The 16,448-nt window shown below is 37.5% G+C and overlaps 1 protein-coding gene and 1 long non-coding RNA gene across 2 annotated transcripts in view; both read left to right on the top strand.

The window, feature by feature from the left end:
* The first annotated feature begins 4,658 nt into the window (after positions 1-4,658).
* Positions 4,659-16,448, top strand: part of LOC110280612 (toMV resistance protein Tm-2(2)-like) — a 28,990-nt gene continuing 17,200 nt past the window's right edge. The window contains exons 1-2 of the mRNA XM_021141738.2: positions 4,659-5,183; positions 7,121-8,150. Coding sequence (XP_020997397.2) covers positions 4,684-5,183; positions 7,121-8,150 — 1,530 coding nt within the window. The 5' untranslated portion in view covers positions 4,659-4,683. The remainder of the gene's footprint in view (positions 5,184-7,120; positions 8,151-16,448) is intronic.
* Positions 13,001-16,448, top strand: part of LOC127746527 (uncharacterized) — a 10,744-nt gene continuing 7,296 nt past the window's right edge. Inside the window, exons 1-2 of the long non-coding RNA XR_008008206.1 lie at positions 13,001-13,274; positions 13,349-13,856. This is a non-coding gene — a long non-coding RNA (uncharacterized LOC127746527). The remainder of the gene's footprint in view (positions 13,275-13,348; positions 13,857-16,448) is intronic.

The following is a 16,448-nucleotide window of genomic DNA, read 5'->3' as shown; positions in this document are numbered from 1 at the left end:
TACAGGGGCACAAAGAGGAGCTCGACTTGCTCCCCGAGGTCCGAGAAGGTGCCCAAATAAGAGAAGCGGCATTAAAGCAAAGGATGACTACTAGATACAACAAGAAAGTCATTCGAAGAGCATTTGTCCTGGATGACCTGGTCCTCATCAGAAACGACATTGGAGTCAACAAATCAGGGGAAGGAAAGCTCGCCGCAAATTGGAAGGGGCCATACAAAATCAAGGAAGTGTTAGGGAAAGGTTATTATAAAGTAACCGACCTGAATGGCACTAAGCTACCAAGGTCGTGGCATGCTTGTAATATGAAAAGGTACTACAGTTAAAAGCGAACTCTACTCCCTGATGTACTCTTTTCCCAACTTCGTGATTTTTTCCCAAAAAGGGTTTTTTCTGAAGAAGGGTTTTTAACGAGGCATCATAGTAGAGACTAAGGGAAAAATAGGTCATCAAATAGGCTATCAAGACCCTTAGTAGCAAAGAAGGTACCTTCCCAATTAATAAAGATCTTTTTCATTTACAATATCTCTCTTAATATCCTCCTTTATTTTTTATAAGTCTTTCTACGAAACGCGCCGACTTAAGCTCGACAAAACGTGAAAATCCCATGAACCGACCTAAGATGGTCGTCAGGATAAAACGACGAGGCACAAGTCGGTGTAAAGAGGTTGTATGAGTTGATCGTATTAAACTCGGGAACAGTCCGACTCGTAAGTCGAGACAAGAACCCGAGTAGAGAAACTCGGAAATATTCCGAGTAGATGAAAAACGCATCACAAAAATAACCTAAGTCATAAAAACTCACTAAAGCAAAGTTGAGTATAAAGGATAACAAAAGAGATAGGAAAATCTGGAAAAAGCTTAAAGGCTGCACAAAAGCCCCTGAACGAAAAAAGGCTGGAGAAAACAACGCAAGCCAACAAAGAGGTTTTTCCAAAAAGATCAAAAAATATCGAAAACAGAAAAGCATGCACGCACGAGGTAGCTTAGAACCCTTATCCAAAAAAGGGCATTTATTTTTCTACACCCTTGTTCAAAAAAGGGCAATCGCCATAAATATTTTGTTTACGGCCTTAAAAGGCCAAAGGAAATTGTTCTCACAACCACCAACACAAGCAGATAAATAAAGTTTAAAAAAGGGGGGACTCATAGGCCGAGCCCCCATATAGCCATAAAAATATATAAAGTCACTTTTTCAGAGCTGTAGAGGAACCACCACCACCAGATCCAGGAGGAGCACCACCAGGGCCGGGAAGAGAAGCTGAGGAAGAAGTCGGAATGACGGTTGCAGAACTCGGGGCATCCTTGGAGCGAGGAGGAGACTCAATAATCCTCTGCCCCCGAGTCTTCAGGTCTGACTCGGAAACGACCTCGGGGGCAGGAGGATCAACGATGGCGCCGTCAATAACAACTTTATCAGGATGTAAAGGAGACAGATCCAAGTCAGGAGCAATAACTCTGACCTGCTCCAGAAAAATCCTCCACGATTCCTCGGCGCCCTCGGCAATAGAGTCTTCTAACTCCTCGTATGCCTTCCGAGAATTAAGCAGGTCAGTCTTCACAGACACATGATCCTTGAATAAGCTTTGGTAGCTGGCCTGCGCCGTCTTCCTCAACTCTGCTTTCATATTACATTGGGCCTGCAAAGTTTTTCCTTTCTCCCGAAGGGTATCTCTCTCCTCCTTTAACTTGGCAATCTCTTTCTTCAACTCACCCTCATGCTCCTCATACATACGGAGCCTCCCTTCCAGCTCCTAAACCCTCGAGGACGCCCCTAAGGAGCTGAGAGGAGCCCTATCAAAAATGTCCAAAAGCTTGCCGCAGACCCCCGCCGCCTTAAGGCTCTCCTCGACCATGGTGGTAAGGTGGCTCCGAACAGATATATCATCCATACCTATACGGGCATAGGGATAGATATTCTTTCGGACGAAGACAAGAGCATCCGCCTTTACCTCCCCAGAAGAGCCAGACTCTAGGAGCTTGCGCTTCTTGGGATCGGGGGCAGGTCGGACGACGGGGGACGACGGCTGAGAGAGAGTTGAAGAAGAAATCACCATAGGGTTGGAAAGAGTTCCAACATTACGAGGAGGAGGAGGAGGAGAGATAACCCTGGCATCCCCAGATCGAGCGCGAGACTTAGCCTTAGCTTCCTGGACCCTTTGAAAAGATTCTTGAGCGTTTTTCTTTGCCATCTCTGAAAAAAGAACACAAACAGCTAAAGAATCAAACAAGTCGGAATATTAGGTCAACAAGTCGGGAATTCTACATATGATGAAAAACTACCTAGCTGTGATTGAACAAAGGTCGGAGACCCTTGGAGAAACTTTTTGGTGTCCAAATAGGGGGCCCTCCCCCAAACTTCTCGGAGGAACCCCACGACAGCAGCCTCTACCTCATCATCCAAACTATATTTCTCGCAAGGGATGGCCTCCAGCCAGTATAAAGGAAAGCGAGGAAGAGAGTTATCATCCAAGAAAAAGGGATGGTGACCCTCTACAGCTTGCACTTTGAAAAAGAAATTTTTAAAATCATGGAAGGATTCATCAAAAAGGGTAAAAATCCTCCGACCTTGTATGGCTCGGAAGGAAACCCATTGTTGTTTATTATTCAGCCCACTAAAGGGTTTGGTCATATGGAAAAGATGAAAAAAGATCTTCAGAGTAGTCGGGAAATCTAAAGCGAGGCTAATAAATTGGTAAATTTTCAAGAAACCCCAGGAGTTGGGGTGAAGCTGGGTAGGGGCAACACGGCAATGCTGTAGGACAGACATCTCAAATTCCGAAAAGGGCAGAAAGACGCCCAAACGGGTGATCATGCACTCGTACATAAAGAAGAAGTGGGGGGCCGTGTTGTTGGCTCTCCCATGACAAACCCGGTCCTCTAAACTGGGAACAAGCAACTCATATTTAGGCTCGTCTTCCTCCGAGGTACAGAGCCGATGATGAGTACGAAGGTGAGTAATAAACTCCGCATCCACCAACGGCTCTTCCCCCAGAACTGTAACATCAACCCAATCTACGGAGGCCATTTTTTCTTTTCCTAAAGGTAAATGAAGAAAACCTACAAAAGGGAAAAAGGAAAAAGAAAAATAAAAAAGGTCTCTAGAAAGGAGAAAAGAACCAAGTAAAATCTACAAAACTATTCCTCTACGAAACCAAGTCATGCAAAAGACGAAGAAAGAAACTGACCTCTTTCTGAAAATGAGGAAGCAGAAGTCTCCGAAGCCCGAAAGTATAGCACGTACGAACAAAGAAACAGAAGTTTGAAAGATTGCAGAAACGGAAAATGAAAAGAGAGGGAAAGTATTTATAAACATGCCAAGGGGCATAATGGTAAAAACGGAGCAGTCATTAATGAGATTGCACCGTTACCAAAGCCCTCAATACTTCCCCAACGGACACGACGCTTGAAAGACGTAACTGTCAGAAACAAAAGGTCGCGAAATCACATCGGTTTATAAGACCCACGTTTCCTCCAAATAAGTCGGCTACGAACCCGAGATTAAATACTTGAACCCAAACTTTAAAGAAAATTTGGGCTCAAGTAGGGGCACTGTTCATACCCTGGCCCAACACCAAAGGCCCAAGTCCAAATAAAAGGCCTAACCCAAAGGATTAAGCCTAGTTAAATACCGACCTTCACATAAGAAGTCGGTACCAACCACGACTTGCCTTAAAGAAGTCGGATATGAGATTAGCTGACAGATAAACACTCATTCAAATGAGTAACCGCCCCTAAAATCTCTCTAACCGCTTCCTAAAGCCATATCTTAACCTCCCAAAGATAATGGGGCGGTTAATATCCTAAAGATACGGCACTACACCAACGGTGGTTATTGGCTCACCACTATAAATACACTGACACCCCTCAGGTATCTCTAAGTCCAATACTCTCTAGACCTGCTCACACTCTTGCTAACTTAGGCATCGGAGTGTCTTTGCAGGTACCACCCCCCATTCACTTGCGAGCACAAGTTGGACGGAGCCTCCCGAGTTGTAGATCCACCCGGAGTTCTCCTCCTTCACACACTTGGGCCGCCAAACGCCATCTACCTATTTAATCTTCGGTTACCTACCGTAACAACTTAATACAAAGGAATTATTAGAGGACTTTTAGAATCAAATAATATATGTGGACTCGACATGCATTCTCCAAGTCAATCTCAATCCACGAGAAGAAAGCAGCTTCTTGGTAGCAGCTAGCAAATAAATAATGCATAAAGCAGCGACCAAAAAACAAGCACTACTCATAAGTCATATAACTATTGTATCTTTTAATTATACAAACATACATAATGTAAGTGTAAATTACTAAAGGAAAAGTATAGGTAACCAACAACATTTTTTAACAATGTGTAAATAATGTGAATTAATAGGATTAAAAGAGTAAATTTAATTAGTAGTACTAAATTATGGTGTAGTGTATTTTTATTTGATTGGTAATTGTTCATGTTGTTCAAGATAGTCATTGTTTACCTAGCACTTCCCATTACTAAATTGCAATTATAAATATTTACAATTAAAGAAACTTGCTCCGCGTTTGGCTGTAATGACTAATGATTTCATCCATCACCTAATCTCCATTTCTACATATTTTACTCTTTCTTTTGTTAACTCGTGATTATTATTATTATTCCAATTACGATTAAGCGTAGCATTATCGCAAAAACTTCCAAAGACTGTTACCATGGCAGCTTCATCATCAGATCAGGGTGCAACTGCAACACTATCTTCACCTTTCAAGTATGATGTTTTCCTGAGCTTTAGAGGTGACACAAGACTCAAATTCACAGACACACTCTATCATGCTTTGGTCAACAAAAGAATCGAGACTTTCAGAGATAGCGAGAAGCTGAGAATAGGGGAGGAGATCGAAGGCGCTCTTTTGGAAGCAATTGAAAGATCAAGGATGTCAATTCTTGTACTCTGTGCCAAGTATCCAACTTCCCGGTGGTGCCTTGATGAACTCGTCAAGATCATGCAATGTTCCAACAGCGGAAGTAAGCGACCAGTGTTACCAATATTTTTCTATGTGGAACCAGCAGATCTGAAGTACCAGAGAAAAAGTTATGGAAAAGCCATGACTAATCATAAAAATAAAGGCAGATACAATCACAAGTTGGAATCATGGAAGTCGGCCTTGTTTGCAGTAGGCAATAAAAGTGGACTATGCGTCAATAAGAACATGTGAGTAGTTACTTTTTTTTTCTTTTTTTTTTCCTAAAGTTAGGACTGAGACTCGAAGTCTCGAATCCAAAATCTTTGGGTGAGAATGAGGAGATTATGCCATTTGAGCTATAGCTCGTTGGCATGTGAGTAGTTACTTTTCCAGCACAACTAACTATCTTTTAAATTATTCTTTTAATCAGTATTTGAAGGTTGTAGAAGACTTAGAAAAGGGGGTTGAATTTATGACCTTCTTTTATTTTTAACGAAATAACCTTTTTAAAACACACTTTCTGTCTGAATCTGTTTGAACTCAGCAGTAAAAAATTTATGAGACAATTTAGTTTTATCTCATGAATATCAGAAAACAGAATATAACAGGAAAGAGAGAAGTTGACACCATCATGTATTCTGGTTCAGTTGCTTGGTGGAATTTCCACTATAGTTAAAGTATTACATACACCAATTCTACAGGATTGACACAATCCTTTCACACTCAAGTTCTAACCTAACTTGACTTGGTTATGCTAATACTTAACTCTTTACTCTTAGTGCTAACCCAACTAAGAAAGGAATACCTCACTGGTATAAAATATAAGACACAGAATCAACCTCTGAAATCACTCTAGGATTTTCTCTCAAGTATTTCTCTCTACCTCTTTCCACTCATAAAGAAAATTACAATCTGTAAAATATGAAAAAGATTGATGCTTCAACAGTCTCTTTGCTATGTGATGAACCAGATTTGCTTGCCTCTGAATTAATTCCTCATTCTGGCGGAATGCCTCTTTGACTAGGAAGCATTGTCCAAGTTGATGAACTTCTTCAGAGAACCCTTCTCAGAACATAAACCTCAAAAACACTAGTTATCTCTCATTTTTCTGAAGGATGAAAAATCTTCTTTATATCTCCTTGCATGTTGCTGAGTTGTTCTCTCATAGGTCAACTTCTTGAGCTGTCTGCTACCAACTTATCATATCACTTTTTCCAGTTAATCCCCAAATTAGAAGTTTGAGTCTGACTTTCTCTTGCTTGACCGAAAGCCTCAGGAAAGCAAAGAGAAACAGTCTTTCAATGGTAAACCAGATCTGAGCGATTGATTTGCAGCAGAGCTTAGTAGAGGTTACTTTCTTCATTTATCCCAATTTGGAGTGGCAGAGAGTTGGGGAAGAGGAGAAGAAAGCAATATGCATGCAAGAGGAAATAAGTTACCTTTGACCTCTGCCTTAGCTTAGATGGGTTGATTTTGGTGATTAGACCTCAACCTTTTGCTCAACCTTTCTCTTTCTTTTCTTCTTTGATGAAAAGACTTAGAAACGAAACTCGCTCTCACTTCTCTGAATTCTGACCGAAGAAAAAAAAAGTGAACATTGCCTTTGGAGAATGGACTTTGAAGGGATCAGCTTTGAGTGAGATCAAATCGGGCTTGGGTTGGCTTTGATTCATTTAGCCCATCTGATTTCATTGCTTTGTTTCTTTTGGACTTCCCTTATTTGACATCCCACCGGTTTTGGTTATATTTTCCATCTTATTGGGCCGCTGTTTTGTTTTTCTTTGGCCGGCAACACTTAATCAAATTATATTAAAAACTAATTGGGTGTTTAACCCACTAAAAATAATGTTTGTCATCATCAAAATAATTTAGTTAATTTCTTAAGTCTTAACTCAACAGTATTTTATTACATTAATTTTTTAAAAAAGTTAAAACAAACATATGTAATAGATATGATGTTTCTTCATTTTTCTAAGAGTCCAATTATGAGCTTTTTTTGTTTTAATTCTTAAGAGACAAAAATTTGGGATATAGCAATAACTTTCACATCTGTTTATCAAGATAAATGACAGAGATTTGTCTTGTTGGTTGTATGATTCATTTGTCTATTGGTAGTTTATAAATTCGTATAAAAGAAGAAAAAAATTTAAAATAGAAAGAAAATGTGTATGTATGTTGTTTGCAGAGCATGGGGTGAGGCTATTATCAAGATTGTTGAAGAGGTCACGAAAAGCGTTCCTCCCGTGCCTTTGTACATTGACCATCCACTTGGATGTGATTCTGAACTTGAAAAAGTGGCAAAATCACTTCTACAGATTGATTCTTGTGCTACCTGTTTGATGCTGGGAATTCATGGAGATGGTGAAATAAGCCAATTTGTTGCTGAGCTGTATAACAAGATTAGGCCTCACTTTGCAACTGCAAGTTTTCTTTCTAATATCAGTGAGAAAACAAATGCAAGTGGTGGTGGTCTAGAACATCTACAAGAAACACTTCTTTCTGAGATGGGAGAGGAGGTCAAGTCTAAGATCGGAAGCACATTCAAAGGATCCTCTGAAATAATACACAGGCTAGGCCATAAAAGAGTTCTTCTGGTTTTGGATGATGTTGATAAAATCCAACAACTGAACTCATTAGCAGGACGAGAAGATTGGTTTGGTCATGGTAGTAGGATCATTATAACAACAAGACATGAAGGTGTGCTAGATGAGCATCGATTATGTAATGGTGTTGAGATTAAGAAGTACCACTTTGTTGGTGGACAGGTTGAGGAAGATGATGTAGAGGAAGGAGATGTAGTGGGCTTTACAAAATACTGGAGCTTTGTAAAAGAGCAGCTGTATGATGCCAACATTCACGTCGTCTCCATCATTGGCATGGGTGGATTGGGCAAGACTACTGTTGCTCAAAAGATCTATAAAAATAAAGAGGTCAAGAATCTGTTCCCTACCCGCGGATGGACTCGTGTTTCCAAAGATTACGAGCCAAGGGATGTATTGTTGAGGCTGCTCCAAGACTTGATGAAGTCCAAATCTGCATATCAAAATTTAGAAGTGGAGGATCTAAAGAAGAAAGTGAGAAATTACCTGAAGGGGAAAAAGTACTTGATAGTGCTCGATGATATTTGGAAGCCTGAAGTATGGGACGATCTGAAATCAGCCTTTCTAATTGGAAGCACTGGTAGCAAAATTTTAATAACGAGTCGTGATGAACAGGTAGCAAATTTTACAGGCTCAAGAAGCTGCAATCTTCCCTTCCTTAATAAAAAAGAAAGCTGGGAATTGTTTTGCAAGAAGGTGTTTTCGGGTAAAGAGTGTCCTTCTGAGTTGAAGCCTCATGGTAGATCAATTGTTAAAAGTTGTGGAGGTTTACCGCTTGCTATTGTTGCCATGGCAGGGGTGGTTGCCAAGAAGAAAAGGTTGGAAAGTGAGTGGCTGGGAATTAAGAAGCGCATCCACTGGCATCTCACCAGGGACGAGACCCAAGTCATGCATCTACTACAACATAGCTATGACAATTTGTCTAAAGAACTGAAGCCATGCTTTAGATATCTTGGTATCTACCCTGAAGATTTTGAGATTCCTGCTAGGGAATTAATCCAATTATGGATGGCTGAAGGTTTCATACAACCACAAGAAAGTGGATTACCAAATGCTCCAGAACCAGAAGAAGTTGGTGAGGAATTCTTAAAAGAGCTAGTGGATCGTAACATGGTACATGTGGCAACACGGAGGAGTGATGGGGGTATGAAAACATGCCTAATCCATGATCTCTTCCGTGACCTTTGCATAGTATTGAGCAAAGCTGACAAGTTTTTCGAGGTTTGCACAGTGTCCAATATCCATACACTAAGCAACCCTCAAAGATTGTCCTTCTTGTGCAGTGAAACTTCTTACATGTCTTCAGTGGAAACTAACCAATCAAGCACTCGTTCCTTGTTCATCTTTGCTGGAAAGGATTATTCAGATGATGCTTTGAAAAACTTCCAATCAGTTCAAGTGCTACATTTGGGAGGACGAGCATGGTTTCAAGGTATACCCACTAATTTTCCCGCAATGATCTTCCTAAAGTACTTGAAAATAACTAGAACTTCTAAACCAAGAAAAACTCCTGAGTGTATATGGAGCCTTTTGAATTTAGAAACCATGGATACAAGGGGTTGGAGCACGTCTTGCATTCCGAATGAATTTTGGAAGCTCAAGCGACTAAGACATGTCTATATATTATCTTCAGTTGGTGCGGGTCTACCTGGAGAGGATAGCAGAACAAAAACAAGAATGTGGAATCTTCAAACTCTGAGTGGAGTGGATTTGGATACACCAACAGCGTTACTATTCAGGGACGGCAGATTTCCCAACTTGAAAAGGTTGACTTTATGGTTGGACCCTAGAAGGGAGAAACATCCTTCGTGGCATGAATTATTATTGAGTTTGCAGCATCTAAGCAAACTTCATATGCTGAAACTACATTGCTGTCGTTCAGATCTTTCAATAGATGCAATGATGTTTCCTTTGAATCTTGCAAAGATTACCATCAAAGTGTTTGGTAAGGTGGACTCCAGTTCCATGAAGGCTCTAGGACAGCTTCCTAACCTCCAAGCTTTGAAACTAGAAGACGGTACCATATCAGACCCTCTTGATTGTGCAGCTGGGGATTTCCCTAAACTTGAAGTGTTCAAAATGGTGGAAGTGGAAGTTGAAAGTTGGGTGTTAGCGGAAGGTGCAATGCCTTGCCTTCGTCGTCTGCTCATAAGGGAGTGTTCTAAATTGCGTGAGCTTCCGAAACAACTGTGGTCCTTGAAAACCTTGGCAAAAGTCCATGTCGTTGAACCCTCTGATGAATTGGCAAACAGCTTGCAAGATGTTAAGGTGAATCATAACTGTGATCTCAAAATATCTTATTTCAAAAGATATTAAATGACACTTCCCTTTCCATTTCCACTCTCTAGTTTTCGATGTTTTTTGCTCCTCCTCTGCTTCTAAATTTTGTCAATGCTATCCTTTCAACAAGTTCATTGTTCCTAATGGGGTTGTTTTAGATTCCAAATTAGAGCATTTTGTTGGATTAGATGTATGACATTTAAATGGTATGTGATCCTTTGCCATTTTTCATGCACTTTTCCGCTCTCTTTTCCTAGATTGCATGATGTTTGGATTTTGGGGTTAGCTTATCAATTAGCATGGATCTCCATGTCCACTAGCATATATTTATATGCAATTTTTCATTCCTATCTCCAAGCTCCATAATTTCTTCACTTAACTACTGTCTTAACCATCATGATCAAAATAATATTTTAATTTATCATTTACATATTAATATTAAGAACAAGTTATTACAAATATCATGTAACCAAACTTATAGACAAATTATGAGAAACTACACAGCTTTCTTATTTATAACTAATGCATTTTCATCGGTTTCAATTATAAAATAAAAGTATTTTGTATAGTTATTGATTTTGATGACTAAATTTAATGTACATCTAGCCAGAGAGGGATCTAGAGAGGGTGAGTAGTGGTCTTGGGCTCTCGACCCACTAACCCTAAAATTTTAAAGAACTATTTTTGTATATGAGATATGTGTTTAAAAAAATAAAAAAAATTAGGGTAAAGTATACTTTTTGTTTCTGAAGTTTGGCAAAAATTTTAAAAATATCCCTAAGTTTTATTTTGTTTCAATTTTGTCCCAGAAATTTTTGATTTGCATCAAATATACTCATGACGGTTAATTTTTCAAAAAATTTAAGACCAATTTAACAACAATTTCATAAAAAACAACCCTCAACACAAGCAAATCAAGCATAATTTCATACATTATTGTTAGATTAGTCTTAAATTTTTTGAAAATTTAGCCATCGAGAGTATATTTGATGCAAATCGAAAACTTTTGGGACAAAATTGAAACAAAATAAAACTTAGGGTATTTTTGAAACTTTTGCCAAACTTTAGGGACAAAAAGTATACTTTACCCTAAAATATTAATAATGACTTACCTAGTTATGTTTTGGTAATCACATTGTGTACTTTAGATGTTCTTTTCTTATAGAAAAATACTCATTTTTCTTTTAAATTTACGTTGTTAAAAAAATTATAAAAATATTCTATAAGAATATTGTCTTTCACATCATTAATAATTTATAATTTTTCTATAAATTTTTAATTAGTAAGATATGTGATAATTTTTTAATTAAATATATTATAAATTATTGATATTTTATAATTTTATAATATATTATTAATATTGTTATGTTTCTTTTATACAATTTTTATGCTAAAAATAAAATTATAAAAAAAATTATAATTTTTTAATATATATATATATTAATAAATTTTTTGAAAAATCAACTCAATAATTATATGTTATGTGTAAATTGCTTTTATGAAATGAAAAAATATAATAAAAAATATAAAAAATTTGTCTAAAATTCCGTCCCATCATTTTAAAATTCCTGGATCGTTCCTGCATCTAGCATTGTCCTAATTTTATATATTGAATCAATAATCGCTTTTTTATTTTCAGATAAGATGTAAAACTCATCTCATATAAATTTCATGGTGGAAACTCAGATGGAGTTGATTTCACATGAAGTTGATAGCTAAAAACCGTTAGATCTTTACGTGAAGTCGACTCCACCTGAGTTTTCACCAAATTTCATACTAGTATTCTACAATAAAAATAAATACAAATAGTATATTTCTTCTATTACTTTGAGGCCCCAACAGTCATTGATGGAGAATTGAAAATGCCTTCTTTAACCAATAAATAGAAGGCCACAATGTGAATATCAAAATTTCCTGAATTCATGATGAGGGGGGTGGAGCTTCAAATTCAATGTTACATTTATCTAAATCCTCCTTGAGCTTTTCAATGGCCTTAGCTCTTTTCTTGGATTGTTTCTAAGAGCATCATGTTCTCTTCTTTGAGTGCCTCAAATTGACAAACTATACCTTCAATTTGCGCTTCAATTGTTTCATCACTTAACTCATACACACTCTCCACCACTCTAATCACACGCCACAAACTCACTACAATCAATAAACTACCTCCTTTTCTCTCAAGAAACACTTCCAAAAACAGAGCCACAATGGTCACAACTCCATCCATAACATACCCAAAATGCTTAAAGAATGAAGAGCCTAACCCCACTAACAAAGCCATAGACTTTACCGAAAGTAAACTAAGGATACTAATTCCAATCCAATGTAGACCAAGTTTTTCTACCTTGTTCATCCTTTGTTGATGACATGGTGAAACCAAAGATGAAGATAGCTCAAGAATTGTGATGATGAGGTCCACAATGAGCAACGAGATTGAAAACAAATGAACCCAATTTGATTGTAGGAAATTGGCCAAATGGTTCCTCCATGGTGCATTATTATTCATAACTTGTTGGTGTTGGGTTGATGATGATGATGTGGCGAAAACATGTAGCCACCTTTGCCTTCTTTGCCATGATCTTATTAGACTTTGGATTGATGAATCTAGGATTTGTATAGAAGATCTACTAGGAGGTTGTGTTTGATGGGTTTCAAATGAAACATTGATAGATTTCAAGTTATTCATTGGTGGATGGATATAAGAATTTAGGATTTGATGTAGCATGTTGCAAAATTTTAATATAGGAGTATATGTTAGTTAACTGTTATGTATTTGATAATGTTGTGTTCTTGAAGTGTAAGTTTGGTTTTTGAGGGTTATTTTGCATGCTTTAGCTTTAGGGTAAGGCTACATTTAATTGTTGTTACGATTTTTCTCAATGAGAAAGTTTATTAAATTTTTAGATATTATACTTTTAAAAGCTTAATTGACTTTATAAAATATAAATTTAATAATAATTAACTTCTTATTTTATTATTTACAAATCTTTTAACCGACAAAAAAAACTCTTTTTAACCAAAAAAAAAATAAAAAATCACCATGGCAGCATTTCTGGATTTAAATCCTCTAAAATTTGAATTTCACTTTAGCGAATACCTATTATTCTTTAAAAGTAAAATTCAAACTTTGGAGGATACAACTCCGAACACCCCCAGCTCCCTCTCAAGTCACAAGTCTCCACTCAACTCTCACAAGTCTCACCGTCTCAAATTCTCAATACAACACCTCTCGTCTCCGGCTTTCTCCAATCCTCATCATCATGTTCCTGCTTCTTTCACTCCCTTCTCCCTTGATAATGACAATCACCGCATTACTCCATCTCTTGAAGGATGGAGTGAAATTTGAGTTTTTGAGAAGGTCACATGAAGGTGAACGTCATTTTAGTTTCAATTGCTGCAATCTCGAATTGGTGTCAAAAGAGCAATTTGCAAAATCAATCAAATCAGAACCTTTGTATTAGGGTAAGCTATTATTCAATTCCAATTTTAACTAAGTGTAGCACAAATTGGACCATGTGCATGACTGTCCCAGGTAGGTTTCTTCGCAGAAAAGCAACGTGGACGATCTATGATATTGCCACCATTAAAGAAGCAGGAGAATGTTCAGTGTTCCTGCATTGGAGTAATACGGCGTCGTCAAGGTGAGTTTTCTGTTCTCATTCTCTCCGGTGATTGTTAATGTACGGCTCGGATTATCCGTCCCATTAGAGAACTGTAAAATGCAAATAAACTATGTAGTCTCTCCAATTCAATCCAAGTGGTAAGCAACTTGTTGGTGGAAAAGCATGCATGAAAGCTAAATGTACTATTTTATAACCATTTATCTGTTTTTCAATATATATGATGTATGTGGAAATTGTAATTAAAATATTTAGACTCAGTAATCACGAAGTAACTTGGCTGCATATTACATCCACAATTTTATAATTTTTAACCTTGTAATGACTTCACCATTTGTTGAATCTGGACTCTTATATTACTCTTCCACTTGCAATTTAAGCTTATCACTATTGCAAGACCTTCCAAGGACTGTTACCATGGCAGGTTCATCATCACATTTCAAGTATGATGTTTTTTTGAGCTTTAGAGGTTACACAAGGCTTGGATTCACAGACGCTCTCTATCATGCTTTGATCAACAAAAGAATCATGACATTCAGAGATAGCGAGAAGCTGAGAATAGGAGAGGAGATCGAAGGTTCTCTTCTCAAAGCAATTGAAAGATCAAGGATGTCAATTCTTATACTCTGTGATCAGTATCCAACTTCCAGGTGCTGCCTTGATGAACTCGTCAAGATCATGGAGTGTTCTGACAACGGAAGAAAGCGACCAGTGTTCCCAGTCTATTTCCATGTGGAGCGATCAGATGTGCAGTACCAGATCAATGAATATGGAAAAGCCATGGCTGCTCATGAAGAAAAAGGCAGATACAATCACAAGTTGGAAGCATGGAAGTCAGCCTTGTTTCAAGTAGGCAAGATTTATGGACAACGATGTGATCAGAATACGTGAGTACTAAGTAGTTACTTACTTTAATCTGTACAAAAATCTTTTTAAATATTTTTATATGCTTTAGCCAACAAATATTGAGTTACATCTTATTGTAATTTTATATGATCAGCATTTGATATATTCAAGGTAATCAACTTCGAGACTTGAGCTAAATTCCTGGAGCTTAGATAAACTTGAATCATAAATAAAATAATTATAAAACTCAATCTAATTATAATAAAATAAATTCATGGTAAAACAAAATTGTCAAAACACTCATTTGCAATATAAGCAAATAAAAGAGATAAAATCTTTAAGAAGTTTGTTTGCTTGGTTGTCTGTGAGAAAACTGGGGATGTTTTATTTGAAGCTAAAAGATGCAATAATGTGTATGGATTAACTCTTGAGGATTTAAAGGAACAAAATGTAACATGCTTTACCTCACTTGAATCTGAAAAATGGCTTTGGCATAGAAAGTTGGGACATGCTAGCATGTACCAAATTTCTAAGCTAGTCAAAAGGAATTTGGTTAGAGGAATTCCAAACATCAAGTTTGATAAGGATCTTACTTGTGATGCTTGCCAATTGGGCAAACAAGTAAAATCCTCTTTTAAATTAAAAGATGGAATCTCAACCAAAAGGCTATTGGAAATGTTACATATTGATCTTTTTGGTCCTACTAGAACTCAAAGTTTGGGAGGTAAACATTATGGTCTTGTTGTGGTTGATGATTACTCTAGATTCGGTTGGGTACTTTTCCTTGCTCATAAGAATGATGCGTTTTATGCTTTTTCCACCCTTTGTAAGAAAATTCAAAATGAAAAGGATTTGAAAATTGCCCATTTAAGAAGTGATCATGGAAGAGAATTTGAAAATCAAGATTTTGAAAAATTCTGTGATGACTTAGGGATTTCTCATAATTTTTCATGCCCTAGAACACCCCAACAAAATGGGGTGGTTGAAAGAAGGAATCGAAGCCTTCAAGAAATGACTAGGGCCATGCTATGTGAGAATTTTGTGCTTAATAATAAAGAAAATCTTTGCAAATTTGATCCAAAATCATATGAGGGCATGTTTGTTGGATACTCCACTACTAGTAAAGCCTATAGAATTTACCTCAAAAATCATAGAACTATAGAGGAATTCATACATGTTACTTTTTGTGATTCTAACTTAATTCCCAGTACTGTGATAGATAATGATTCCGATAGAGAAGAAGCTGGAACAAGCAAAGAAAATCCCAAATCTATCCAGAATGAAGAATCTGCAAGTCCAGTTTTGTCTCGTCAGATTGAAGGAGAAACTCCCGATTTATCTCCTGCGCAGGGACGAGAAACTGAAACAGTGAGACCACCAGAAGTTCATCAAAGCTCAACACCTGTCCGAAAGCCTAGAGAATGGAAGTCTATGAAGGGTTATCCTCATGACTTCATCATTGGTGATCCCTCTCAAGTCATCCACCAAAAGGCCAACCGAACCTAGCAATCTTGCTCTCTTGTCACAAATAGAGCCCAACAATGTCAAACAAGCTCTTGAAGATCCATCATGGGTCAAAGCCATGCAAGAAGAGCTTGCTCAATTTGACAAGAATGAGGCAAGAAGAGCTAGCTCAATTCAACAAGAATGAGGTTTGGATATTAGTACCTCATCCGGATGGTAAGAAGGTAACGGGTACTAAGTGGGTTTTCAAAAATAAATTGGGAGAGGATGGTAAAGTTGTTCGTAACAAAGCTAGATTAGTGGTCCAAGGTTACGATCAAGAAGAGGGTATTGATTTTGATGAGTCTTTTGCTCCGGTAGCTAGAATGGAAGCAATTAGGTTGCTTCTTGCCTATGCTGCCCATAAGGGTTTCAAAATGTTTCAAATGGATGTTAAGTGTGCATTCCTTAATGGTTTTATTGATAGGGAAGTGTATGTGACTCAACCCCCCGGTTTTGAACATAAAGAATTTCCAAATCATGTTTTTAAATTAACTAAGGCTCTTTATGGTCTTAGACAAGCTCCAAGAGCTTGGTATGAAATACTTAGTGCCTTCTTGTTGGAAAATAAATTTCAAAGGGGTACCATCGACACTACTTTATTTATTAAAGCATCTAATGATGATATGCTCCTTGTTCAAGTTTATGTTGATGACATTGTATTTGG

Source organism: Arachis duranensis, chromosome 4, assembly GCF_000817695.3.
Source record: "Arachis duranensis cultivar V14167 chromosome 4, aradu.V14167.gnm2.J7QH, whole genome shotgun sequence".
NCBI classification, from domain to species: domain Eukaryota; kingdom Viridiplantae; phylum Streptophyta; class Magnoliopsida; order Fabales; family Fabaceae; genus Arachis; species Arachis duranensis.
The sequence above is the reverse complement of the archived record's forward strand: the minus strand, read 5'-3'. Positions and strand labels throughout refer to the sequence as shown.